The sequence below is a fragment of the Periophthalmus magnuspinnatus genome, chromosome 21, assembly GCF_009829125.3.
Source record: "Periophthalmus magnuspinnatus isolate fPerMag1 chromosome 21, fPerMag1.2.pri, whole genome shotgun sequence".
Lineage (NCBI taxonomy): Eukaryota > Metazoa > Chordata > Actinopteri > Gobiiformes > Gobiidae > Periophthalmus > Periophthalmus magnuspinnatus.
This window is the reverse complement of record NC_047146.1, coordinates 32656583-32683933: the sequence shown is the minus strand read 5'-3', so window position 1 is coordinate 32683933 and position 27351 is coordinate 32656583. Positions and strand designations below refer to the sequence as shown.

General features: G+C 39.9%; 1 protein-coding gene across 3 annotated transcripts in view; it reads left to right on the top strand.

The window, feature by feature from the left end:
• LOC117389237 (glutaminase kidney isoform, mitochondrial-like) overlaps window positions 1-21058 on the top strand; it is a 53302-nt gene extending 32244 nt beyond the window's left edge. The window contains exons 10-18 of one of the 3 annotated variants that reach the window (XM_033986882.2): window positions 1027-1093; window positions 1588-1638; window positions 1953-2129; window positions 3293-3424; window positions 4173-4265; window positions 15295-15356; window positions 15813-15889; window positions 16512-16575; window positions 17878-21058. In XM_033986882.2, the coding sequence (XP_033842773.1) occupies window positions 1027-1093; window positions 1588-1638; window positions 1953-2129; window positions 3293-3424; window positions 4173-4265; window positions 15295-15356; window positions 15813-15889; window positions 16512-16575; window positions 17878-18025 (871 nt within the window). In that variant the 3' untranslated portion in view covers window positions 18026-21058. Of the gene's footprint in view, window positions 1-1026; window positions 1094-1587; window positions 1639-1952; window positions 2130-3292; window positions 3425-4172; window positions 4266-6290; window positions 12488-15294; window positions 15357-15812; window positions 15890-16511; window positions 16576-17877 lie in introns of those variants that run through there. The other 2 variants (XM_033986883.2, XM_033986884.2) reach the window with 2 other exon arrangements.
• Window positions 21059-27351: the final 6293 nt, after the last annotated feature.

Sequence of the window (27351 nt, the reverse complement as noted above, 5' to 3'; positions counted from 1 at the left end):
AATCTGCATTTCTTTAAATATAAATACCAGAGTAGAGTAAATCTGTCAGGTTGTGCACCTTGAGCATACTGTACATAGTATGACAGGACCAGGCTATTTTGAGTAAAGCTGTTTGTAACTTTAGGACCAGGGTTGTTTGACTGGAGACCTTTGCTTCATTTCACATTGATTTGTTTAGTAAATTGCATTAATTTTATATTTGGTCCTAATATGTATCAATGTGAAGAGATTTGAATTTGGTTAAATAGAAATGATTATTTTTCCACAATGTTTAATATATATTTATATAAAACTGCAAACGTGCACAGGACCGTCCATTGGGAAAACAAAGAGCATTTTAGGAACGGCTTAAGACCTGTTTTATGCTTTGTCCCATATTAGTCCTGGTATGTTGTAAATGCCTGTTTAGACCTAGTTTAGCCTTTATGTCTCAGTTCATTCCAAAAACACTGGTCCCTGGTTTATCGCGGGGGTTACATTCTAAAAATAACCTGCAATAGGCAAAATCCACAAAGTATCAAAGTATCAGCTTTATTTTTTGCTTTCTCTGTTTCTGTGGGCCAAAGAATGATGTCTGAGTTTAAAACAAATATTAGTCATTCAAATGCTTTAAGTCACCTGCATGATTCCACGGAAATGCAAAGTTAAAACCTTCAGAGCATCCGTCTAAATCTGTTTTATGCCTTACTGTGGAATATTATAATCAAGGGAACAACATTTCCATTGAAACAAGCAGGTGGAGCCTGTCGTTCAGGTCAAATAAGAATCCGTTTTGTGAAAAATGTTTTTTTTGTCAGTGCAATGAAACACGCTTTGATTTTAAGTTACATATTGCAGCTTTAAAGATGTTGATAAAGGCAGACCTACTACATAAAGTCAACTGAATAGTCTGACTGCAGGGGGCGGGGTCAGGAGGCGGGGTCAGGAGGCGGGGTCAGGAGGCGGGGTCAGGAGACGGGCAGGGGGCGGGGGCAGGAGACGGGAGTTTCCTGTCTCGTCTCATCATTGCTGTGTTTGTGTTGACAGATTCCAGTCGGAGCGTGAGTCAGGGGACAGGAACTTTGCCATCGGCTACTATCTGAAAGAGAAGAAGGTTTGTGGCCTCAGATGAGTCACCCAGCTACTTTTTTGTGTTAATGTGTAGACGAGTGTCAAGATTACACAACTTTTATTATTTTGTGAGTTTTATAAACACATATTGACCCATCACCAAAAAATAAAAAGGTGAAGGAATTGTGCATAAGACAAACTTAACTTCAAATATTAAATAATACTCAAATCAAATAAAATAGAGGATTTGAATAACTAAATATGGAACCTATTCATAATAAAATAAATGGCTATAGTGTTGTACTTTGTTATAAGTGAAAACAACAATGTTCTAGAAGAAATGCACATTTCTGCACATTCCCTTGATGTAATGTCGATTATCTTTGTTGGCGATTCTCACGATTATATAAAATGTCCCACAAAGGATTATTGTCGACCCCTTTTCTTCAACGATAAATGATATTGTTGTTTATTGTCCCACCCCTGATTACTCCTGACTTTGCCCTTGTGTTTTGTTCTTACTGTTTCTCATGGCAGTGTTTCCCCGACGGCACGGACATGACTTCAGTGCTGGACTTCTACTTTCAAGTGAGTCCATGAATGTTTTATGTGTTTTAACGGTGTCCAGCTTTAGACGTGGCCTCCATTTTGAACATTTATAATCCCCGAGTAATCCCTCAATGCACTTTGGTGTTTAATTAAAGGGTTTAGTCGTTTTCTGCAGGTACAAATGCCCTTTACACATGGTCAAGTCTTATTTTAGGTTGTTTTAAAGCTACATTTTTAACAGTGACGTGTAAGAATTCAACAGGGACAGCTCGGCCAATCTAACTACAGATGGTAGCTTTAAGGTAAAATATAAGTAACCGTAAAAATGTTTGAACCCTGTCTTCTCTCTGTAGCTGTGCTCTATTGAGGTGACGTGTGAGAGTGCCAGTGTCATGGCGGCGACTCTGGCAAACGGCGGGATCTGTCCCATCACCGGAGAGCGCGTGCTGAGCCCAGAGGCCGTGAGGAACACTCTGAGCCTCATGCACTCCTGCGGAATGTATGACTTCTCCGGACAGTTCGCCTTCCACGTGAGTCCTTCAGTCTGAAGTTAAAGACGTTTCCAAATTTAGGGCTGAAACGAATCATTGAGTAAACAAAGTCATTACTTTACTGCCTCAATGATTCATTTAATATTCATAATTGAATATAACTGTGAATCTGAAGCGCCTGCAGCTCACAGAAAAATCGCGGCGCCGTTGTGCATTTGGTGCTGTGCAGAAACAACAACAAACAGTGGAGAGAGCTGTGTATTTTAGATTCGCGAGTGAGTCTACACAGACTGGACCTCTGTGCTCATGTGCAGTTAAGAATCAAACGTGTTATTACAAGCAGACACTCTATTAATGTGACACAAAACTGAAAAAGGATAAAATCACCTCTTTGATGGCGTGAAAGTGCCACTCGGGAGCAAGTGAAACATAAAATGCAACCTACAACTCTCAAAATTTGCACGCAACTTTCCAAAAAAGCCCAGTGTTGCTTGGCCGCAGTGTTAAACTGGCCGTGCCCAGAGACTAAAGGGCAGAGAGCTGGAGGGGTGTGGTCTTTGAAGAGCCCTGTGATTGGTCTAACGGCATAAACACCGCCCTCGTAAGCTGAACCAGGTGTGAGAGTGTGACGTCCACTGGAGGCAGCACACTTTTGCTGACCTCTGTGGTATGTGTCCTACTTTTTTAGCAGACATAAACATTGAAGAATACGTTGTATACATAACCAGTAGATGATTTGTGTTCACTGCGGCAGCGCTGTGGAGACGATGTAAACAGGACAGAGCAAACCTTTAGCTTTAGCATTTCCAGACACAGCTTTTTACATTCTAAATAGATTCAATGCAAAATGAATTACAGGACAAGATCACTGTATCAGCATTATATCACCAAGGCTCTTTAAAAATTATAATTTACAAAATGGAAAAACAATTGTGTAGAATATTTTCAGTAGACGGACACCTGAGCCACTGTCGCCCACTACAGTGATATAATGAAGTGAAATAATAATAGTGTTGTCTAAAGGTTTGAGTTTGACCCATTGTGTAATTGGTTGTAAAGTAAGAAATACCTTTGTACACAAACCACAGCTTTATCTCTCACCTTAACTGAAGAGTTTATTATTGATAGTGCACTGTTTGTTTCCTTTTTCAACTTTGCCTCTGCAGATGGTCAGATTGTGTAAATGTTTTCCTGTGCCGTAGGTGGGACTGCCGGCCAAATCCGGGGTGGCGGGGGGCATCCTCCTGGTGGTGCCCAACGTCATGGGCATCATGTGCTGGTCTCCGCCTCTGGACAAACTGGGCAACTCGGTCAGAGGGATCCAGTTCTGTACGGTACGTTATTCAAAAATACACACAACCTGCAGCTTTTGTACAACTGCACTTTGAAAACACTTTTGTCCTCTCCCAGAAAAGCTGCAATGTCTGCGTGCCTTTACTGAGATAAAAGTAGATGGTAGAAAGGAGCGGCATTTTCACCATACTAACATTTCAGTTTCAATACTAATGAATAGACTTGAAACTCTATTTTAAACCCAGATGATAAGTTTAAAAGCTCTTTTTTTTTTAAACACTATTGTCATGTTTAAATCTAAATAGTATTTGATTCTGCCATGTGGTCACTACTTCTGATTTTAAAAAAACCCAAACAAAAAACATTATCGATACTTGCTCAAATGAGTATATAGTTTGATAATAGTTTTAATTATCTGATTAACCTATTTTTGAATTAGCTGAAGAGTGATGTGTTTTTATTTTTAATGCATGTTACGGCCTGGTCGAGTGTGTGTTATGTCTGCACAAACTTCTCTTCTAAACCTGCACTTTATATGTTTTTATTGTGTGTATGTGTGTTAGAAATGTTGGTTTTATGTTCAGTTAAAATAATGCACATTTCATGTAAACTGAATTCCATTTGTTCTGCTGTACACATTTTGTGTGTGCATTTGTTTGTCTGTTTTACACAAAATGGAATGATGAAGTTTGAATGTTGTGTGTGATGCTTTGGTAGTGACATATTTAAATAAACTCTTAAATAGTATCAGACTTATGTTTGAAAAACACTTGTTTATTATTTATCCAGGATCTGGTCGACCTGTTTAACTTCCACAATTATGACAACCTGAGGCACTTTGCAAAGAAGTACGACCCACGCCGCGAAGGAGGGGACCAGCGGGTAAGGACCTACGCCTTAGAACATCTGTGTGTCTCATCTGTCCATCTCATCTGTCTCATCTGTCCGTTTCAAAAGTCCATCTCATCTGTTTCATCTCATATGTCTGTCTCATCTGTCTGTTTCAAATGTTCGTCTCATCCGTCTCATCTCGTCTGTCTTGTCTGTCTCATCCGTCTCATCTGTCTCATCTCGTCTGTCTTGTCTGTCTCATCCGTCTCATCCGTCTCATCTGTCCATAAGTTCCATTGCATTAACATCTCACTATAAAGGTGCTTGGACTAACAATCCGCTTGATGCTCCTTTGGCCATTTAGCGAAAGCAACTAATACTTTTGACTAATATTTCTTTATCCATAGGTTTCAGAAAGATGGAAAATTAGGGCTGTTTCCATAGCAACTAGCAATTCAAACCTGCCTTTTCAGTGGTCAAATGTCCTCAAAATGGCAGCAACATCAAGAAACTGAAACCTATGAGAATATTCTTCTTGTACTTAGAATTTGAGAAGAAAGTTTCCATCTCTGGAAGAAAATGGCTTTTTAACATGTCTAAAGTAGGACTAATCCAGGACCAGGTCTAAAACTAGGTCTAAATCCAGACAAAACAGTGTTAAGTGTTGTGCAAAATGTCGTCCCCAGATCAGAGAAGCCGCTCTCCCTGACCAGAAGCAGGTCAAGGGGAAAAGCGTGTCTCCATTTTGGATTCTATGGAGCTTTTCAAATAGTATCTTTGAAACCAAAATGCATCTTTGTTAATAGTAAGTTTCCATATAGTCGTGGACATAGTGTTAATACAGTGTGTCTATTGTGGTGTGAGTTTTATTGTTACTGAAAATACAAACCTGAGAACACAGACGGGCCATTTATCTGCTCTTTTAAGTATGCTTTAAACTAACACGCTTTTCACACTTTTAACAACTTCACGTGCAGTTTGAGCTCCTCCTGCGCTGACAGAGACCGCTCCGTTGGCATGTTGCATGTTTTGCTCTGGATGTTTTGTGATGGCAGTGAAATATTTCGTAGTACAATCGGTACTCGGTGAAAAACAGTTTCCTAATATGTTGTAGCTGTTGTTCAGTTAACACTAATATTACTAACATTATATGATAAAGCTTAGTCCAGTGGTTCTCAGAAAAATGTGCTTAATAATAACACAGTATTACATCATCACGTGGTAAGAAGTCCTCAAAATGGCGTCTCTAAACAGAAAGCTGAAATCTGAACAGACGACTAAGAGACTGAAAGTTTGTCTTCAGTCTTGGAGTTTATTACGTAATAAGTACGTTTCATCCAAACCCTGTAGAATAATCAGCCATTTGTTTTTGAAAGAGCAATCCAGCGCTGACACCAGTTTGAGTGTTTTGTATTTCATAATAAAATAATAGTTTAATAGTAACAGAATAATAATAATTAAATATTAAGAAAAGAGTACGTAGAGTATGTACCAGGCAAAAGTTTACACACTCCTCTCACTGAGTGTTTACTTTCTACATTTTACATTTAAACACAAGAGTCAAACATGATGCAAATTATGTAACAAAGAATAGAAAGTTAAATAACTCTACTGAATAGTTTTTGGTTTTTTTCAAACTCCTGAAAGTGCCACTCTTTGCTCTTTGCTGCACACACTCGGCCTTCTCTCATTGAGCTTCATGAAGTAACGTGAAAACCTGGTGTCTGAAGCAGTAAAGCAAAATCTAAAATAAGTGTAGATTTATTTTGAGTAAGTGTTTTTGTTCACTCCATACGTGTCATTCATAGTTTTGATGCCTTCAGTGAGAATCTGTAATGTAAATATTCATAGAGATAAAGAAGAAACACAGACGACCTCATCATCTTAAGGTGCTTATCTTCCTCCCGAAACCAAAATGTGAACCAAACCCTAATCCACAAAAAAACCTGCACCCGCACCATAGTTTGAGAACCACTGGCCTCTTCTTTACCGACTTTAGCTGTACTTGTAGCATCAGCCTCCCCCTGTCCCTCTCCAAACCTATACTAATTTGTCATTGGTGTTTAATTAAATCAGCAGCAAACACGTCGGCCCATGGATTACGAGAGTCTGCAGCAGGAGCTCGCGCTTAAAGCCCCACTGTGGAAAAAAGTGTGTCCCACGGAAACCAACCAGGACAGCTCCACCACTGTAGTGTATAGGATGGACAATACAGCCAGCGAGGTCAACTAAACACCAGCCTTTATTTATTATGTACAAGAGTATTTATTGTGGCATACGGGGTACTGTGTGGGCCATGGGACGTTACACTGCAAACATCAAATATTGGTATTACTTCAAATTACTTTGATTCAACGAAATGGAAGATGATTTAACAAATTACTCTTAAATCAGAAAAGAATTTAGTTTTGACTTGGTAAAATGAATTACTTTTTGGGCCTATATGACTTATTTGATTTGTTGTTGTTGTTTTTGTATTTGAAGTTAATTTGTCTGCTAGTGAAGTCAAGAGATGAGAGAAAAACTAATATTTGATAAATATATTTTAAAATAAGTATTCAAATTTGAGAAAAATGTAATAAGTCGAGCCTAAAAAGTAAAATAATCAAAAAACAAAAACAACTCAAATTATGATTCTGAGTTCAAGTAATTTAATCCAATATCACATATTTGATTGTATTTTCTTAATGTATAGCGCTTTTGTAAAACTTTTCAAAGAAAACACAGTCCCTGATGATAAAAATACTTACTACTACTACTACTACTGCTACTGCTACTTCTCACTATACCAACTGACACTGAGGCTCCAATTTGAATGACATGGAGAGCGATTGAGTGATTGCTCTTCGGAGAAAAAAAAAGGAGTTTACTCGTGCTCCACATGTTTTTCTCGATCATAAATGCTGGAATTGTCTGAAACTTTAACCAGAACGTTCCTCAGAGGATACATTTAAGATTGTTAGTTCGAATGACATTTTCTGCACAAGATTCAAGCGCCTTTCTACAAACGAGACATGATTGATACTTTGCAGCGACGTCACGCTGGGGGTGTACTGCATGCATGTCTGTGGTGGAATGTTCAGCAGTTACCATGGTGACACGATGCTCGATGCATTCACAAACACAGCCAGAATGTTGTTAGGTCTTAAGTATGAAAACTTAAGAAATGAAATGCAAAATCGACTGAAGCGCCTGTGCTGATCAGGGGCGTGAGTTACACAGCAGTGCCTCCAGTTAGCGTCACAGGGAGTCTTGATGACATCAGCTGCGAAGTATCAATGGCCTGATTCGTATGTACTGCTTTAAACTTACTGCAGCCCTGGTTTATGTAGAGATTTTGGACTTGCACCTTGGATATTTGATTCACTCGTGGCCTTGGTTCAGGAGCTGGACTGTGTTTTTTTGTTGAGGTTGTAGATGATTTTGTTGTTGAAAAATGCCAAAGATGAATTCACAGGCCTAGTGTAAGCCAGGCACAGGTGACGCTGCAAAAAAGTGTTTTCAAATTACTATTGACCTTATTGGGGAAGTGGGCGCCGCCGTCGTGGTTCAGGTTGTATTGTTTTACGTGGAGCGGCTCGTCTTATACAGAGACGTTTTAAAGCCCAGAGAATCGCTGCACTGTCCATTTGAACTGAACATTTTACACAAATCAACCTACTTTATTTTATATCTCGGCAGCGAAACAGCGAAAATTCTCCAACTTCTCTCAGATTTCCCTTTGAAATGAATATGACTCCTGCTTCGGAAGAGCCGCCACCAAAGAATCGTGGTTTGGTGGCATTTAAAGGCAAAGTGGTGGAATAAGGTCAATAAACTATATCAAACTATATGAACCTCACAGAACGACGCACCAAAGAAAACCTCAGGTCGAATGTGATTGGCTGTGAGGTCAGTAGCTCACAGCTGATTGGACAGTTTTTATTTGTGATGGTTGTAGATGATGTCATAGAGGCAGGTCTTTGTTTTTTATTGATTATAGATCGTCACAGTGTGTCTGATAAGGGCTCTGTGTGTGGAGGTTGGACATGTTTGATTTAACTGTTAAGGTTTTGAAAGGAAAGAGTTTTTCTTGTTGTACCAAAGGGAGGTGTAGAAATAGGTTTTTAAATTGTAGGTGGAGCAGCATGAAATGTTTTATATCTTATGGGAAAAGTGTGTGTTTGTGCCAAAGTGCTCCGTGTCGTTATATGTGAAATTGAGCTGAGGTTCAGTCTCTGTCCAAACTTATTTGGCCATGTTTGGGTTAAAGCTGACATTATTCTCTATAAGAAAGTGAGTTTTGGCATTTGACCCAGAGACAGAGGGCACCCTTCACCTGGGTCGTGGTGTGATTGTACAGGAGTACCTAGTTGGAGGATCATCTATCACCTTGTTTTAGAGCATAGAGGAAATGTTACTGCATTTACTTTAGAGTTGTGTTGTTCATTGCTCATACTAATGTTAAAGACTTCTGCATAAGGCCTAATCTGAGACCTAGATATCATCTTAACCGATACCTGATCCACCTGTTCTCTTGGTATCGGCACTGATATCCAATGCTAGGATCGGTATCGGCGCATATTTGTGGACAGCGTCTTGGCCGGTGGTGGTGAACTTGTGTCTGCTTGATTGTTTTTTAGGTCTTTACGTGAAAAAGTAGGTCACAAAAAGTTTTAAATCAACTAGATTTGTCAATTAGCACGTAGCATTTTGACAAGTCTCAAATAGGTCAATAGTATCAAAATCAGTAGTCAATGGATATTTAAAGGTGCAGTACGTAACTTTTATTCAGTTGCATGTATTGCTAAATACGGTGAATAACACACATGCTGGGGGCGTTTGATCCTCCAGGGACGTTTCCTCGTGTGACGTGATGTTTAACTGTAAGGATCAACTGGCAAGTGTCAGATCAAAAGTAGTTATAATGACTTATGAATTAAAGATTTGATTGTCAAACTGGCCAAATATAATTATATATGTACTAAAAATGATAACAACTATAAATAATACTGAGGTGAAAATTGATTTATAGTCATTTTTTCATCCTTTATTTCGACTCACATCAGAGTCTTTGAGAGTCCCATTCAGACCGACTTAGCCGTATATATGTATATTTCTGTAGTTTTATCTTGTATTATATCTTTGTAAAGGTATAAGGTTTGTCTTTTAAAGGTGATGGATTTAATTGCTCAAGGCAGATCAGGTTAAACTCCAATATTCCAGCAGTGTTTCTTCTTCCATTGTTCAGTGTTTATGTTTGCGCTGTAAAATTGTGAATGCAGTAAATAATGTACAAAAGCTTCTATTATGAGTATTTCTCATTATAAATAAAGTTTTTTTTAATGGAGAGCCCACTTCAGCTCTAGAGTTATGGGATAGTCCCACAGTGAAAGTCTGAGATGTTAAACCACGATTAGCTGTTTGTTTTTAAGATTCTAAACTTTGTCATAAGAAAACATAATTTTGCTGGATTATCAAATACTACAGTATATAGTAAATATACTGTATATATACAGTATATAGGACTGACTTAAAGGATCTGTACTCTTTTCTGATCCATGTTCTAATGTTTCCTCATCACAAACATTTACATGTTTAACACAAACCTGCATCAACACAATCAAACTATGGTTTGTTAAATTTACAATCTGGACAGATCAGCTGTACATTAATGTGATTAATGATTAAATCAATGAAAATATGGATTTTTTACACCACGATTCAAATCATGTAACATTCTTTTACTGTATATATTTGCATAACAAGAGAAGGTTCTATTCTGTCGACTGGACAAAGCGTTTTAGGATGAACACGTTTGTCTGCTCGTCCAAGTCTCTTCAGTTTTGGTCAGATTACTGCTGGACACTGCCTTATCTCCGTCTGAAGGGGGCGCTAACTACACTGAAACTAACACACCTGTTTGTTTACAGTTTGTTAGCACTTTTCACTTTTATCCCCACAGCAGTAGCAGTGGAGGCTCCTGCAGGAGACTAAGCTTAAAGAGAGAACTGAACTGTCACCTGATCAAATGTGTTTGTGTTTAAATGCCACATATTTTCAGTTTAGAGGAAACTTCTACAGGCAAATCCACGGCCGTGCCATGGGCTCACCCGTCTCTATTAAGGCTAATTTATACATGGAACAGTTTGAACAGGAGGCCTTGGTGTCGAAATGTGGATGACAACTGGACCAAAGTCTAAAGTCAAGATCTGGAGCCTTTTACTGCACATATTAATGCTGTGGATCCAAACATCAAGTTCACACGAGAAGAAGACACGGAGAACAAACTGGCCTTTTTAGATTGTGCAGTAACAGGAGAGGACCAGTGTCTCCAGGTAGAAGTTTACAAGGAACACATGCACACTGACCAAAACCTGCTGTTTGACTCACACCATCCACAAACTGAGTTACACTGCAACACAGAGGGAAAAGTGGAGCCCACAAACACAGAGGGAAAAGTGAAGGAGGAGATTGAGATTCCTGTCTTTTTCAAACCCGCAAACACTGACAAAAACTGATTCAACCAAAGGACAAAAACCCAAGCCACAAAAAACAATACTGTAGTGAGAACAGCTCAGGACACAGTCTGCTGTTCATCTACATAAGAGAATAAACAGAGAGAGAACAGCTCAGGACACAGTCTGCTGTTCATCTACATAAGAGAATAAACAGAGAGAACAGCTCAGGACACAGTCTGCTGTTCATCTACATAAGAGAATAAACAGAGAGAGAGCAGCTCAGGACACAGTCTGCTGTTCATCTACATAAGAGAATAAACAGAGAGAGAGCAGCTCAGGACACAGTCTGCTGTTCATCTACATAAGAGAATAAACAGAGAGAGAACAGCTCAGGACACAGTCTGCTGTTCATCTACATAAGAGAATAAACAGAGAGAGAACAGCTCAGGACACAGTCTGATGTTCTTCTCCATCTCAAACACACTGACCACAACTTTGAAGAGAGTGAGGGTCAGATCTAAGCCACAGAAAAGAAATGGACTGAGAGTTAAAGAGGCCATTTTTCTTAGGGTAGACCGTCCATCTTTGAACAGGAATGGGAGGCTTAGATGTCATTTATTTCCTATTAGCCAGTATGCTATTAGCCAGTATGCTATTAGCCAGTATGCTATTAGCCAGTATGCTAATAGGTGTGAGAGGACCCATAAGGGGCCTGAATAATTATGCAAAATATGACTCGGGCACAGTTCACACTCGGTGTAGTTTAACAGACAGAGCCAACAAACTGTATCCAGATACGTTAGCTTCAGTGTCGTTAGCGCCCCCTTCAGACAGATATAAGGCAGTGTCCAGCAGCAATCTGACCAGAACTGAAGAAGAGATTTGGACGAGCAGAGAAACGTCTTCACTCAAAATCTATTCTGTCAATGGTCAAAAGTTTTAATCTTTTGCGATGGATCAGACCTGGACGACTGACGGACACACATCTGTAAACATGTACACGCTCCATGTTTTTGGTTCACCTTCTTGCATGCATTTGTATAATTTTACAATGTCTATTCTTGTTAATTGTTTTGTTTTTATGTTTTTTCCCCCATATCATTTTATTTGTAACTTAATTGTGGGTTTAGATTGATTGTAAAGGTGCCACTTTACAATAAGGACTTTAATACACATTATATATTAAATTAAAATTAAAATCATACCAACAATTTGAAAAAAAGTCAAATAAAAACAAGCAAATTTAATACCAGATGCTAAAGAATCTCTAAGTTCATTTACTTAAAGAGCCGTATTGCAAAGTGGTGCCCAACTGATCCAAATCACTTTTATTAATGATCTTGGAAACGCCATGAACTTTTTTGTACATCTTGAAAACATTATACTAGGGTGTCAAAAGCACAGAAAATTAGGAATGAATCTGTACTAAAACTAATACTGAGACTCGATATTCATTTGAGCAAATATCGATACTGCAAAACAAAAAGAGCTTTCCTGAATGAAAACGAATGATTTTACTCATAAAAATTAGATTACATTTCTAAAAAAGGAGCGTTTTTCTATTCATCGTGGCATCATAATCAGTATCAAGTACTGAGTGGATTCCCTGGTTTGGAAATTTTTTAGTATTGTAGTACTCTATAGTACCAGTATTCAGAGTAAAAAAGCCATGTGTTTCCAACCTCATTAATCCTGTTTCCATTTTGATTGTACATTCACCGTTGTGTATAAAGTCTCATCTGCTCAAAGATTTCATATTCAGATGTGAAGGCTGGTTTATTTTTGCCTTGTCACGTGTAAAGAGTAAATAAAGTTGCATTATCCATTATATGTTTGATCTACACGTGTTATTGTCGTATGTCGGACGTGGACGACTGAATCTGTGTGACGTTACTAAAACATTTACTGTAGGGCAGGGTAGCAGACGGGAGTAAAGCCCTACTCTGAAATATGGAGAGACTGTCCATCTGTACAACAATCTGGACTCTGAAACTTGAAGCTTCAGGAATTATAACCCATTCCCACAGGAGAAGTCTGATTTATTTTTATTCTTACAGCAGAACCCAATGAGAGCACCTGGACTCTCTTTCTCTTGGGTGCCCTGTCAAAAAATGTGACATAAGCAAAAAACAAAACAAATAAATCTACAGGTTCATATAAACATTACAGAAGCCCAGATCAGATCCCAACCAAACCCTGCGTCTACGACCTCTGCAAAAAATGAGAAACCTCTTACATTTGGACAAAAACACTGAGTTGTTATTCAAAGTAAAAAGCCCCTCCTCAAACCTGACTCTTATTTACCCCAGAGAACAACCTCCTCTTGCTCGATTCTGTGAAAATGTTGTTCCTTTGGCAATAATGTTCCGCAGTATGGCAGAAAACCTGTTTATCGCCCTGGAGAATGTTCTGAAGTATGGATTTAAAGAGACAGAATTATGCCACTTTATCTGTTTATAACGTTTCCTCAACAAAAATATACGGAAGAGTTGTGTTTTGTTTCATTCTCACACGTTTAACGCACAAACCTCTGCACATTTAGGCTGAGTTCTTCTCTCAAACAGAAAACGCTCGACTGAACTAAAGGTAAAAGGAGCTGTTGACTTGAAAACTACCACTCGATGACATCACAAAGTGGAACAGAGCGTTTTGAGGTTTGAGTAACACTTTATTATGACTCTACATCTCCAAACGTGTGTGAATGAAACAAAACACAACTCCAGGTCGACGTAACAACATTATAACATGACTTAAAGCTCACAAGAGTCCATTCTGTGTAAGATCAGACCTTTTAACTTCCTGTTTCCATGGTGATGTGCCACGGTTAAGAAGTTACACACTGTAATTTGAAAAGCACAAGCCACTCGTCACGTCGGTTTCCCCGTTTATGCGACAGACGACTGATTTACAGCAGCGTTATCTGAAGCCGGAGGCAGATTCCAGTGAAGCTGCATTTTCTATTGATCAAAGTGACAGGCCCTGAAGACGAGTTCTCAGAAGTTTGCACGAGATGTTTACAGAAAAACACTGACCTGCAGATATGTGCTGCAAAGTATAGGTTTTCTTAGAAGCACTGTTCTGAAAATGAAGGCGTTTTCAAGGAGCGGGTGATAGAATTTACACGTCAGTTCACAAATAAAGTGAGTTTTTGTGCGTCTAATCATGACAGTTTGGCAGCGTAGTACTTGTAGCAAATATAATCATAGTATTTAAAGAAAAAATGGCAAAAATGTTGAAATTGACACCCCCTCAGTCCAAAACACTGCGTCAGTTTACACGAGACGCACTTTTCCGAAGGTTTTTTCCATTAATTTAAGAAAAAAAAGAGCATTGTCATCCGTTTTTCTTAGTAAAATGATTTATATTGTGTAAATTATATGAGATTTGATGATATTTACAGTGTGGTTGCTCGGTAACAATTATAAAATTAGGCCTACCATTATGTCAGAGATGCCGTCCACGTCCAACCAGGGAGTACAATCATGCACTTCTGAGGGTAAACTAGGCATGATTGTGTAGTTTTAAAATGCAGTTTTCAGTTAGTTTTGGTGAAATCTGTAGTGTGCCTGTCTTTTGCACTTGTTGTAGTTGTAGAATAGATTTAAATAACTGTAGTTTAGGGTCATATATTTTTTCAGGCCCAATATTTCTCCATGTACTTTTTCTCTGCTCTAGTTTTGTTAAAATTAGTTGTAGTACCATTCCTTTATGATGGTTTTTAAGTTGTCAACGGTCCAATAATTCGCTCACATGACACATTATAGATACTGTCCTGGTTTAAGCTTATTGAATAAATGAATTTCAGTTTTATCGTTTATTTTGTTCCACCTTGTGATGTCATCGTGTGGTGATCAGTGTGTTTTTAAACTCCACCTTCACCTGAATCATTTGGATCATTTCAGTCCTGGAGTTGTCGCTTATCTCGACCGAACTGAAGGTAAAAGGAGCTGGAGCATGAACGTTATAACACGGCTTGAAGCTTAAAGTTTTGTGTAATATCGGACACGTATAACACATTTTGAACTTCGATATATCGCTGCAGTAAATATAAACAATAATACTGAACTCATTTATGCCACAAAAAACCCAAGAGCAGATTTAAACCACAAAAACTATTATAAATCTACAATATTGTTAAAAAAAAACATGATCAGCAGTAAATAAACAGATGAATGAAAAACTTTAGTACTTTATTATATATTTACTTTTAAAGTGATGAATTCAAAAACATTGTTCCAGCTTTCATTTATTGAACGATTATCGATTATCGTGACACACCTGGGCGCACCACGTCTGACTGTGAACGGGGTCGCGAGTCCACAGATCTGACCTGTAACACGGCCAGATAAGTTTAATGCAACTCTACGCAAAGCGATCACATCTCCATGGAAACGAGCCACAAAAGTTACATAGCATCCCTTTAATGTGCACCCCAAGCTCCTCTGTACCTCCGGCTGTACGCACACCACAGTTTGAGAAGCAGGGGGCTAAATGGTGACCGTCGGGTGAGTAAACGTGCTGCTTGTGGTGCTCTGCTGTGTACGACTGTTCATAATGTGTTTTCTGTCGTGTCATCGTTCCATCTTCCATCGCCGTATTACTTTACTGTGTTTTATAGTTTGTGTTTTGTTTGTCTTTAGGTGAAGTCGGTGATAAACCTGCTGTTTGCAGCTTATACAGGAGATGTCTCTGCTCTCCGGAGGTAAAATGCATAACCACCACTGGGTTCTTTAATACAGTATTTATACAATAGTATTTTTCTGTCCGTCTGGTGCTGACATCTAGTGGATGAAGTGGAGGTAGCACCTTCTGTTGACTCCAGTGCTTTGTCAGCAGGACTGCATTATATGTATTATTTTTAATGGAAAAAAAAAAAGTTTTACAAAGGCAAAAAGACTTTAGGTTCTATGAGCAAATTAAACAAAAATAAAAATGTACCCTGTTCAAACGTACAATGTAATATTTATGAATGTTTCTTTTAATGGTTTAATAATGATACAGAACATGTGTTTGTACTGAATTTGACCCATTTAAATCAGACTTCAGGCGTGCACATGTCTAATACATCCAAAAACTGTCATTCAAAAGACTCATTCAAATGACGTGTTTCGTGTCTTAATCTTGTCTTGTGTCTCTGGTGGGACCTGGGCGTGTGCAGGTTCGCCTTGTCTTCGATGGACATGGAGCAGAGAGACTATGACTCCAGGACGGCTCTGCACGTGGCAGCAGCAGAAGGTGAAAACACTAAAAACACTCAGTGTTTGTCTAGTTGTATGTTTTTAGATGAGCTCTGATACTGCATCATATGTACATCACATACACTGGCCAAAAAAAAGGTCACACTCTAATATTTGGTTGTTCCTTTAGCTTTAATTACGTCACATTCTCTGTGACTTTGTTTCGATTTGGCTTCTACGACGTCACAGATTTATTTCCATCCAGTGTTGCATTAATTTTTCACCTGTTGCATTGATGATGGTCGAGTCTGACGCTGCACAAAGCTTCTCCAGCACAAAGATTCTCACTGGGGTTAAGGTCTGGACTCTGTGGTGGACGATCCATGTGTGAAAATGACGTCTCTGCTCCTGATCCACTCTGTCACAATTTGAGCCTGATGAATCCTGGTCATTGTCATCTTGGAATATGCCCGTGACATCAGGGAAGAACAAATCCACTGATGGAATAACCTGGTCATTCAGTTTATTCAGGCGTCTCATTCTTTGAGCACAGACTGTTGCTGAACCTAGACCTGACTCGTACCTACAGGCTCGGGCCTATTTGTTAAATCCAGGTGGTGACTTTTTTTTTGGCCGGGCGGTGTATATGGTATAAATGATAATTACTGCTCCCCCTGCAGGACATGTGGAGGTGGTGGGTTTCCTACTTGATGCTTGTAAAGTGAACCCTGTCCCCAGAGACAGGTAAGTCTGAGGCTGAAATCCTGCTGTTTGGATGGTTCAATATTTAAATTGAGTTTTATATTTATCTGGTCTATATTTATATATAATAAATTTTAACATTTCTTATAACTCAACATGAAGAGTTGAATTTAAAGGAAGGGTATGTAGTTTTAAAAAGGTACAAGTTTATCCTCCAGATAGACACATAAAAGTGGATCTCATTCTCAGTTTCTGGACAGGCCTCATGTTCAGAACCTCCAGATTCAGTCCCTGAGCTGCAGAGGCTGCACTAGCACTGATCCATGATGGGCTGCAGGTGCTGGGGTTTAGGTCGTGAGGATTCACACCAGAGAGAGTTCTTTTAGGTTTAAACCAACTGAATTTCAGCGCTGAAACTGACAACACAAATGAGAGACTCATGTGAGCCTCATTCTGCTTCTGATTCCCTCTTGGGACGTGTGGTGGAATTTCTAATAATAAAAACCTTAAATAAAATATAAAATCAACAGAGAAGTTGTCTCGAATCAAAAAGTCCGATTTATTGAGTCATTTGTGCACAATGGTCAAAGAGCCGTTGTCCCTGAGTCGCCCTCAGCTCAAATGAACATACACAGAGTATTTATACATCACAATAATCAGACCAGTTTAATCTAAGTGACTCCAGGACACACGGCCTCGTAGACAAACAGACCAGAGATACACCTGTGTGTAACAACAGATCACCAACATGAGGTCCAAGAGATACACAACATCAACACACATAAGGATTTAGGGCACACAATGACATAACAACCAAAACACACAATGAAAATGTCCAATGTGTGTGTAATTAAGACTTAATCAGCAGTAGATTTATTAAAAGTCAAATCCATGTTTGATTTGAACATGTCTACGTTGTATCTGGACACACATAGATCACGTTTATGAAATTTAAAGGTCCTTTATGACACAAAATGGATTCTTTGGCCATGTTAAAATGTTCCCTCCTCAAAAACAGACCTGGAGTCGTGTTTTCACTCACACATGTTTGAGAAACACTTTATTATTAGTCTGTTTACATCTCCAAAGCTCAAAATGCAACGTTCCACCTCGTGATGACAGAAGAACTCAGCCTAAATCTGCAGAGTTTGTGACTTAAACATGTGAGAATGAAACAAAACACAACTCCAGGTCTGTGTGTGACGAGGAAACGACATTAGAACAGATGAGAAAACAGCGTAACATGGGCCCTTTAAAATCAAAATGTTACTCTCCCTTTAAGTTAAACACAAAAGAATCTCTTTGTAAAACCATTTGTTCATGAGCGTTTTACTTTTGACTCAGATGGGGAAACACTCCGCTGGATGAAGCGATTCACTTCGGCCACAAAGCAGTGATCGAATTACTGCAGCAGTTTCAGGATAAGCACAGTACGCCCCCCTGTGGTCGTGACCCGCATCGTGAAGAGAAGAGCCTGGACAGCCTCTACTAGAGCAATGCACACGTCCTTTATATTTATATCAAGCAACAGTAGTTTTATTCACACCCAGCAGCAGCGATGGGACTGAGGTTTGATCAAACGTCTGTGATTTCACCGCACAAAATGAACGTCTACAATTTGAGTTGAAAGTGCATTTAAGAAGTTTAGATTATTTTTATTTTAAGCTTTTATTGTGTAGATTTATGTAAGATATTACTGCATAGTTTCTGTATTTTTATGTATTTATTTCGTAGTATAGTTCACACTGGTCCCTGGTTTATCTCGAGGGTCACGATCTAAAAATAACCAGCAAAAATTGTGAAGTGTCAGCTTTATTTTTTACATTATTCTCTCTGTTTTTGTCTGTAAAACCCCTCACCACACACTTTATACACTTTTCTCACACAGGCGTTAACATTTTCTCACATTTCTCTCTCGTTTAAACTCTCTCAAAGTTCAAACCTTCGTCGGCGTCTTTGTCAGTGCAGAACGTTTCATCGACATTGTGGGTTTTGTCGGGTTTTGCCAATCAGGACACAGCTTCATCTGACCGAAGTGCTCCACATAAAAGTAAAAAACAAATATAGATATAATACGATATATAGAAAAAGAACAATAAAACACCAACATATCCTGGACGAGCTCGTGTTAAATACCAGGGAGGAGAGGTGGGTTTTCAGTCTAGTCTTAAACTGTGTTAAAGACTGAGAGGATCTGACAGGCAGAGGGCGCTCTTCCATAGTCTGGGCGCTGAACAGAAAAGGCTCTGGGTGGAGTATAGCGCCGCAGTAACAAAACCCAAAATGTAATAGTCTAGGTCTAACGAGGAGTTAAATCTGAACTTGTTTTTCTTTTTTAAATGATGATTTCTCGTTCGAATACAAGTCGTTTTAACTCTGTAGACGTTGATTTTTTGCTGTGCAGTTGCGGTGGCTGCTTGGGTCCCTGTTCCAGTCATACAGTGTGATGTTGATGTTTGATTGTAAAAACATATTCTAATATATTTAGTGTTATCAGGTTTTGGATGGCAGCCGTTCACAAAGTGCAACAGTGGCTCAAACCAAGTCGAATACGGTCAATAAGTTGCTTTCATACCGTTTGAAAACATTCACGGGTCCAGAAGGATGAACAGTTGGGGCCGCTGCTACTGACTGATTAATGCTGGAGTGTCTGGTCGGGAGGGACGGACTGCCGTGATCGCTCATTCAAAGTTATCTCTCTTTGAGTATTTTAGCGATCTTTCCCAGGCCCAAACCCTCTTTATTGTTAACTGTAAGATTCTGTACGAGGCTCCGCCCACAAGCCTACGTCACCCATTCTCCCACGTGACATTTCTCCATAAATGTACAAAAACATGACCAAACAACACACTACAACTCGACAAACCCGGTGCGATGTGCAGTCGTTTCAGTTCCATTCTTTGGTTCATCAGATTTTAGAAATAATTTGCTGTGAATCTTCTCAAATATTTTCGTAAAGTCCGACAATCTTTGCACTTGTGCGTAGTAAGGGCTATACCACGCCAACCGCGCAGAACGACTTCAGTCAACCAGGGTCACAACAGCAAATTAACAAGCTGTGATTTGCCTTTCAATTTGGCATTTAAGGGTTTAAGCCAGATGCCCTTCCTGACAACACTTCTTTTATTCATTTATTGAGACTTGGAGCGAGCACAGAGTATACTGGCTCATGATTTCTGAATGAATCTCAAGCCGTACAAGTATTAGAGGTTGAGATGACGACTTTGACTCTTAAGTCCACTTTGCACATTATGATGAAACCACAAACTAAAACAGGACATTTATTGCACTAAAAAAAGTAGTTTGGGCCACTTTTGCTTGTTGTGAACACAGCCTAAAATGTGCACGATGTGACTATTCTGCTCGAGGGTCCGCCACCTGCTCGTTTCCCTGGAGATGTTCTGCCTTTGCCTGAAATGTCCCACAGTATGGCATTAAACTTGTCTACCTCCATAAAGAGAAATAAACAAGTGATGCTACCCGGCCTAGTGAGATCACATCAAAGTAAAAAATGTTGAGCATCTATAATTAAATAAACGGGGAAAAAGCTTTTGGACTTGTATAAACATGAAATCCTGTATTAAAAGTCCATTTTGACGAGCAGGTGCCCCAAACAGACACGTTCTGTAGTGCATATTTAGTAGTGGACCACATTTCACTAAATATACTCATCGTTCACTCACTATTGTATTTCAAAGTAGTGAGTTTTGTTTGTACTTAAGCTGATTGTGTCACTGCTCTGAGACTTGATGCTGCAGTTCAAATAAATGTGTCTATAAGGCCTTATTAATATTAATATAAACTGGCCTATTATATTTTCCTATCTGTTTGTCCCTGTCTGTCGCAGGCTCCTCAGCAGGATTCAAAGGACTGTGTAATCTCAATGTATTTTTCTGTGGCTCACGCAATAGACACGGTATTTATTTCAAAATATTTAAATGTGAGGTTGTGTTGTTTTGAGTGTTGATGATTTTAACCACAATTTTGGAACTGGTTTGACTTGGGACCCGGATTTTGCTGTTAAATAAATCAGCTATACACGATTGTTACCACTTTACACATTCACTCCAAACCATAGACTGTATTTATAAATAAAATAACCCACGAGCCGTCGGATTATGCAAGATTATGTGATATAAGTATCAAACTTTAGTTATAAGAGTACCACTCCAGTCAGTCAAGGTTTGCACTAAAATGGCTGCTCCGGTTTCCTCGTCCACTACAACAAGGTACAATAGGCTCTAACAGAAATGAACCATGAACTATTTCTGAATGTCTAACTTCCTTTAAAACCTTTGTGGGTCCCAGGTCACCGGTTAAGAATCCTGATGGAGAACAATGTTGTTGATGTTCGTAGATTATGATATTGATGTAATATTGCGAGCAGGCGGGTCATCTGCTCTCAGCCAGCAACATCCATCTCCTCAAAAAGCTCTACGAGTGTGTGAAAACTTGTAATGTTTTAAATATGTAAGTTTTTGTTTTTACAGTGTAGAAAACGCTATACCAAAATGACATTATAGCCTACAAAATGAATGTACAGTAACATGATTCTAGTTTAAAGTGCTGTGTTATCAGATGTCTCTATTTCAAATATATTGTAAAATAAAATAAAAAATTAAGATCAATATTTTGGCTTTTCTATATGTTTTCCTTAACCTAAAGTATTTTAAAGAAGACCTTTTTGTGCTTGTTAAAATCACAATATTCACCTGGCAGGCCTAAGTGAACTGTGAGGGTCTGTTAGGAACGTCTGGTGGATCCTTCTGTCAGGGAAATCTCTGGTAAGACTCTCTCTTCTCTCACGCGCCCTCTGTCTTCTCACAGAAGTAGTGGAGGGTGTTCCAACTAAAGTTTAGTGTTTAAGTTTCCCCTCTTTGTTTTTTTTGTTGTTAATATTTATGAGCGAGGCAGCCCTCTTCAAACAAGACAACTCACCACAACGTCAAGTAGATCAGCTCTGAACCTCCCCGGGCGAAGGGGCCCTCCCCCGGGCGAAGGGGCCCTCCCCCGGGCGAAGGGGCCCTGCCCGGGTGACCAGCCGCTGGATCACGGTCGCAGAAAAAGAACCGGACAAAAAGCTTAGTTTGTGGAGCCAAAGTTGTGTGATTTCTAATGGTAAAAACTTACAAAGATATAAAATCAACAGAGAAGTTTCTTGAATCTTGTTTATTGAATCATTTGTGCACAATCGTCAAAGAGTTGTTGTCTCATCGTGTCGTCCTCAGCTGACGAGTGAACACACACACAGTGGATTTATACCATCAAAACAATCAGACCAGTTTAGTCTAGTCAGAGTGGAGACTGTGAGACGCACAACACACACACAACATCACAACAGATGGTATTATGAAGGTCAGGTCACAGAGATCTAGAACAAAACAAAGATTTTAGGGTAAAAAAGCCATGACACCTATTTGATATTTTGTCCCAAATTCTTAAAGATTTAAGTAGCTCCAATAGTTTCTCTGTGGAGTGAAGTCTGCAGCTGTCCAACCATCAAACCCTCAGGTCAGTGTGGTGCACGATGCTTTTAGCACAAACATTAACTTTGCTAAACTGGAAACAAAAAAAACACCTCCATCTCATTTGATCTTAATGAAAGACGTCATGAAACATCTACAGTTACAAAAAATAAAGTACTAACTCAAGGGAAATTTGAAAATATTTTAAATGTGTAAAGAGCTGAACAGATATTATTGGACAAATCCTCTTGTTGTTGTCTTGTTTTTATTTCATTTTATTTTTTATAACCTGTGCTATATTTTATAATCTATATCTATGCTTGATTTGTGTAAAAAGGCAGTAAAGAGAGTGTGAAATATGAGAGCGTGATCCTGGCTGATAGTGAGTTTCCTTCACTCTGATAAAATGGGCCTTTGTGGTTCAATGCTCGGAACATCAGCTCTGAGCTGCACACGCTTCAAAACATGTCAGATCTCAAACTGATCTCAACTGTGGACCATGTGCTCTAAAATGTTAAATGGCCCCTGTTTTCATATTTATGACCAACTGAAGAAGACGACATCACCGCTGCACATAATGCTCCTCATGAACGAGCGGACTAACCTTAACCCTAACGAGCAGACTTCAGAGCACACGGAGCACACGGCCCTCGTGCTACAGTCACACCACAAAAATATTATATTGTTAAACCATTGGCCAATGGGCCGGATTTGGCCCGCGGGCCGCCTATTGATGACCCCTGTCATATCAGCTCTGTCTGAATAGACACAGGCCAACTGTGTTAGCAAACCTACAGTCCTATTGTACAGTACAGGAGTACTCTGACTCCTGTGATAGTCCTGGACTGGGCCTGGACTGGGCCTGGACTGGGCCTGGTCTGGTCCTGGTCTGGGCCTGGACTGGGCCTGGACTGGGCCTGGACTGGGCCTGGACTGGGCCTGGACTGGGCTTGGACTGGGCCTGGACTGGGCCTGGACTGGGCCTGGACTGGGCCTGGACTGGTCCTGGTCTGGTCCTGGTCTGGTCCTGGTCTGGTCCTGGTCTGGGCCTGGTCTGGTCTTGGTCTGGTCCTGGTCTAGTCCTGGTCTGGTCCTGGTCTAGTCCTGGTCTTGTCCTGGTCTAGTCCTGGTGTAGTCCTGGTCTGGTCCTGGTCTAGTCCTGGTCTAGTCCTGGTCTGGTCCTGGTCTGGTCCTGGTCTGGTCCTGGTCTAGTCCTGGTCTGGTCCTGGTCTGGTCCTGGTCGGGTCCTGGTCTAGTCCTGGTCTGGTCCTGGTCTGGTCTGGTCCTGGTCTGGTCCTGGTCTAGTCCTGGTCTGGTCCTGGTCTGGTCCTGGTCTGGTCCTGGTCTGGTCCTGGTCTGGTCCTGCTCTGGTTATTTTATGATTTGTTATAATGTTGTTCTTTTCTCAAACTGAAAACTCTCTGTTCCACTTTGTAATGTCATTATGTGGTAAAACAGGAAGTGCTCCACTGTGTTTTTAAACTCTAAAATGCTCACTAAAATGCATACTCTTTGAAGTACTCTTTGAAGTACTCTTTGAAGTACTCTTTGAAGTACTCTTTGAAGTACTCTTTGAAGTACCTGGCCACAAACGTGTACTCCTCAGTGTAGCTGCCATCTTGCTGAAATGGGACAGGCCGACACCACGGACCGCACTTCCTCCGCTGTCTGTGCGTGTTATATTTAATTATTTATTATTCAATAAAAGAAGAGTCAAGGTTATTTCTGTTTTGATTGAATGAAGTAAGGAATTAATGTTTCCCTTTGAATATCAATAGGCAAACATAAGGTTCAAGGTGAATTTTTCCCAATTGTAGCCACTTCATAACTTTAACAAAACAAACCTTGTTAAAACGTAATAACAGAGACAAAGGAAACAATATAATTTTTACATTCATAGTCTATAAACCAGAAAACACTGATTAGTTATAATCAGTGGGATATTGCAGTTTAACGATTCTGTATTTGGGCCAGGTTTAATTTGCTCTGTGGCTAAACCACTTTAATACCAGTAGAGGGCGCTGTTTACCTTCTAGGCCATGTGCCAGTTCATATAATATTATTATTATTATTAATCATCAAACACACTGTACAGATCTTTATTCAGATTAAACAGTTTCATGTCGCACTGTTGTACATGACGTAAACCAGTACGAACATTTAGACCTGTATTGCACAGTGGACTCCATTTTCTTCTCTTTTTTGCGTAGTCGCGGTGCATGATGGGATATAGCAGTGCGTGAAGTCGAAACGCGGGAAACACAGGAAACACAGGGCACATCACGTAACTGCCCTTCGACGCACACTGTGAACGGTGCATCTAAGGGCATTTTGGCAAAGAAACACGGCCCACACACCTTCAGCTGATTCATTTGGATCATTTCAGACCTGGATTTTCTAGTCGACTGAACTAAAGGTAAAAGGAACTGTTAACTTGAGAAGTACCACTTGATGACATCACAAGGTGGAACAGAGCATTTTGAGCTTTGGAGATGTCGACAGTCTAATAAAGTGTTAATCAAATATCTGTGATTGAAAAAAAAAAAAACAACACAACTCCAGGTCTGTTTTTGATCAGGAAACAACATCCTAACACGACTTACAGCTCACATGAATCCATTTTGTGTAATATAGGACCTTTAATCAACAAATGGTCCAAACGCAGAGACCGTGGGGGACATCTGGACACAGACACACTGGACATCGCTCCTCACTGGTTTAGTTTAGTCACAGTTTTAAAAAGTGAACATTCAAGCACATATTTGAATTATAAAACACATCAGATTATGGCGATGTTATTTAAGTTTTACCAAGAAAAGCCACAAACGATGAACAGATAAGAATGTGTTTAAAACAGGAAACTCTGAAAGACACGTCTCAGTCCTGGTTTAGACCTGGTTTAGTCCTGGTTTAGACCTGGTTCAGTCCTGGTTCGGTCCTGGTTCAGTCCTGGTTCAGTCCTGGTTCAGTCCTGGTTCAGTCCTGGTTCAGTCCTGGTTATGGCTCTGGGAGCACTGGTCTTGCTCTGGTTCGTCTACACTTTGGGTAAGTGAGACTTGTTTGTCTTTAATTGATTTATTTTATAAAATATAAAAAAGTCATGAACAGAGTCATAAAGTGAAACAAACGAGATATGAATGAAACATACAAAACATGAAACTTAATATAAAACAGGGGTCCCCAACCTTTTTTGCACGACGGACCGGAATAATGTAGTTTGTATCTTCACAGACCGTCTACATGTGGCAGATAAATATGGAAAAAATAAGTTGTGCATAAAAAATACAACTGACCGCTGCATCAGTGTGAGCTCTGTGCTTGTTTCTTCTTTCCTTCTTGTTCACGTTTGTTTCTTTCATAAAACTCTAAATCTTATCTTTTAATCCAGGTGCTTATTCTCCATGTGCCAAAGCAGTTTTAAAGGTTTCATTGCCTCGTTCACTTTTCCTCCTCATGTTCCACAGAGCGGACTCTGTGTGAGACTCACCTGTGGAGACAAACACATATTTAAGTAGGACTCCAGGTGTTGTCTGTTAAATTTATCTTTCTTTTTCTTGGAGGTCGTAGTCTCCTCTTCTGGCTCTTTGTCCTTTTCTCCTTTGTTAAAAAGCTCCACATAGACTTTTGTGTTTGTCTCATTTTCACTCTCTTGTGGCTCTACTTTTGTGCGTCGTGTCTGATGTGTTACACCTGATACTTCATCACGGAGACAAGAGCAGATCCAGCAAAGATATAATAAACCTGCCTCCATAAATGAACTCCTTTCACTGCTTTGTTCCATATTCTTGGTTCTGAATCTGTTTGAACACTTGTGTTCCTTTTAGGCTGTAGTAACTTGTTCTTATATCAAAGAGTCTTTGAATGTTACAGGTGATACATGGCACTTTGCTTTATACATGACTTTAGGAAACTTAAATCAACAATATCATGACCTTAGTGTAACTTTGACAAATACTGGGTTAGACGAGTCTCTATAAAGAGTGTGATGTTTTCATGTGATACTTTTACTTGAGTATTTCTTTGCTCTGGTCTCTGTACTTTTACTTAAGTAACTAGATGGAGTACTTGTTCCACCTCTGTTTATTTGTCAAAGTGTCTTTTGGCTCCACACTGGAGCTACGTCAGTCTGAGGGGAACTGGCTCGTGTGTGTCTGAAACTCTGTCTCAGCACTTGTCAAAATAAATGTACATTTATTGAATAAAAAGTGTTTCTAAACTCAAACACAGATCAGACGGGGCCATAGTGAGCTTCATGTTTCCATCACACTCATGAAACCAGCCTGTGGCTTTAATGAGCCCAACAGCCGCCATTTTGTGTGAAGCTCTGTGTCATGTGACCAACAGCCGCCATTTTGTGTGAAGCTCTGTGTCATGTGATCAACAGCCGCCATTTTGTGTGAAGCTCTGTGTCATGTGACCAACAGCCGCCATTTTGTGTGAAGCTCTGTGTCATGTGATCAACAGCCGCCATTTTGTGTGAAGCTCTGTGTCATGTGACCAACAGCCGCCATTTTGTGTGAAGCTCTGTGTCATGTGATCAACAGCCGCCATTTTGTGACATGACTTTTGTGTGTGCAGGGCTCCTGGCAGAAGACAACAGCTCAGGTAAAGACACACACACACACCAGGATAACCACTCTGCCACAGTAACACAGGGAGAACATGCACACTCCACTCAGATCAGGAGTCTAACCCACAACCTCCTGGTGAGAGGGAGGACACAGGATAACCACTCTGCCACAGTGTCTGTGTAATCCCTCAGTCGTCCAGGTGGGATCCAGGGGAAAAGAAAAAATCAACTCTGTCACTGGACAAAAGTTTTGGCTCCAAGACACTTCTTCAGGTGTGGTCAGATTGTTTCTTCAGGTGTGGTCAGATTGTTTCTTCAGGTGTGGTCAGATTGTTTCTTCAGGTGTGGTCAGATTGTTTCTTCAGTTGTGGTCAGATTGTTTCTTCAGGTGTGGTCAGATTGTTTCTTCAGTTGTGGTCAGATTGTGTCTTCAGGTTTGGTCAGATTGTTTCTTCAGGTGTGGTCAGATTGTTTCTTCAGTTGTGGTCAGATTGTTTCTTCAGGCGTGGTCAGATTGTGTCTTCAGTTGTGGTCAGATTGTTTCTTCAGGTGTGGTCAGATTGTTTCTTCAGTTGTGGTCAGATTGTTTCTTCAGGTGTGGTCAGATTGTTTCTTCAGGTGTGGTCAGATTGTTTCTTCAGTTGTGGTCAGATTGTTTCTTCAGGTGTGGTCAGATTGTTTCTTCAGTTGTGGTCAGATTGTTTCTTCAGTTGTGGTCAGATTGTGTCTTCAGGTTTGGTCAGATTGTTTCTTCAGGTGTGGTCAGATTGTTTCTTCAGTTGT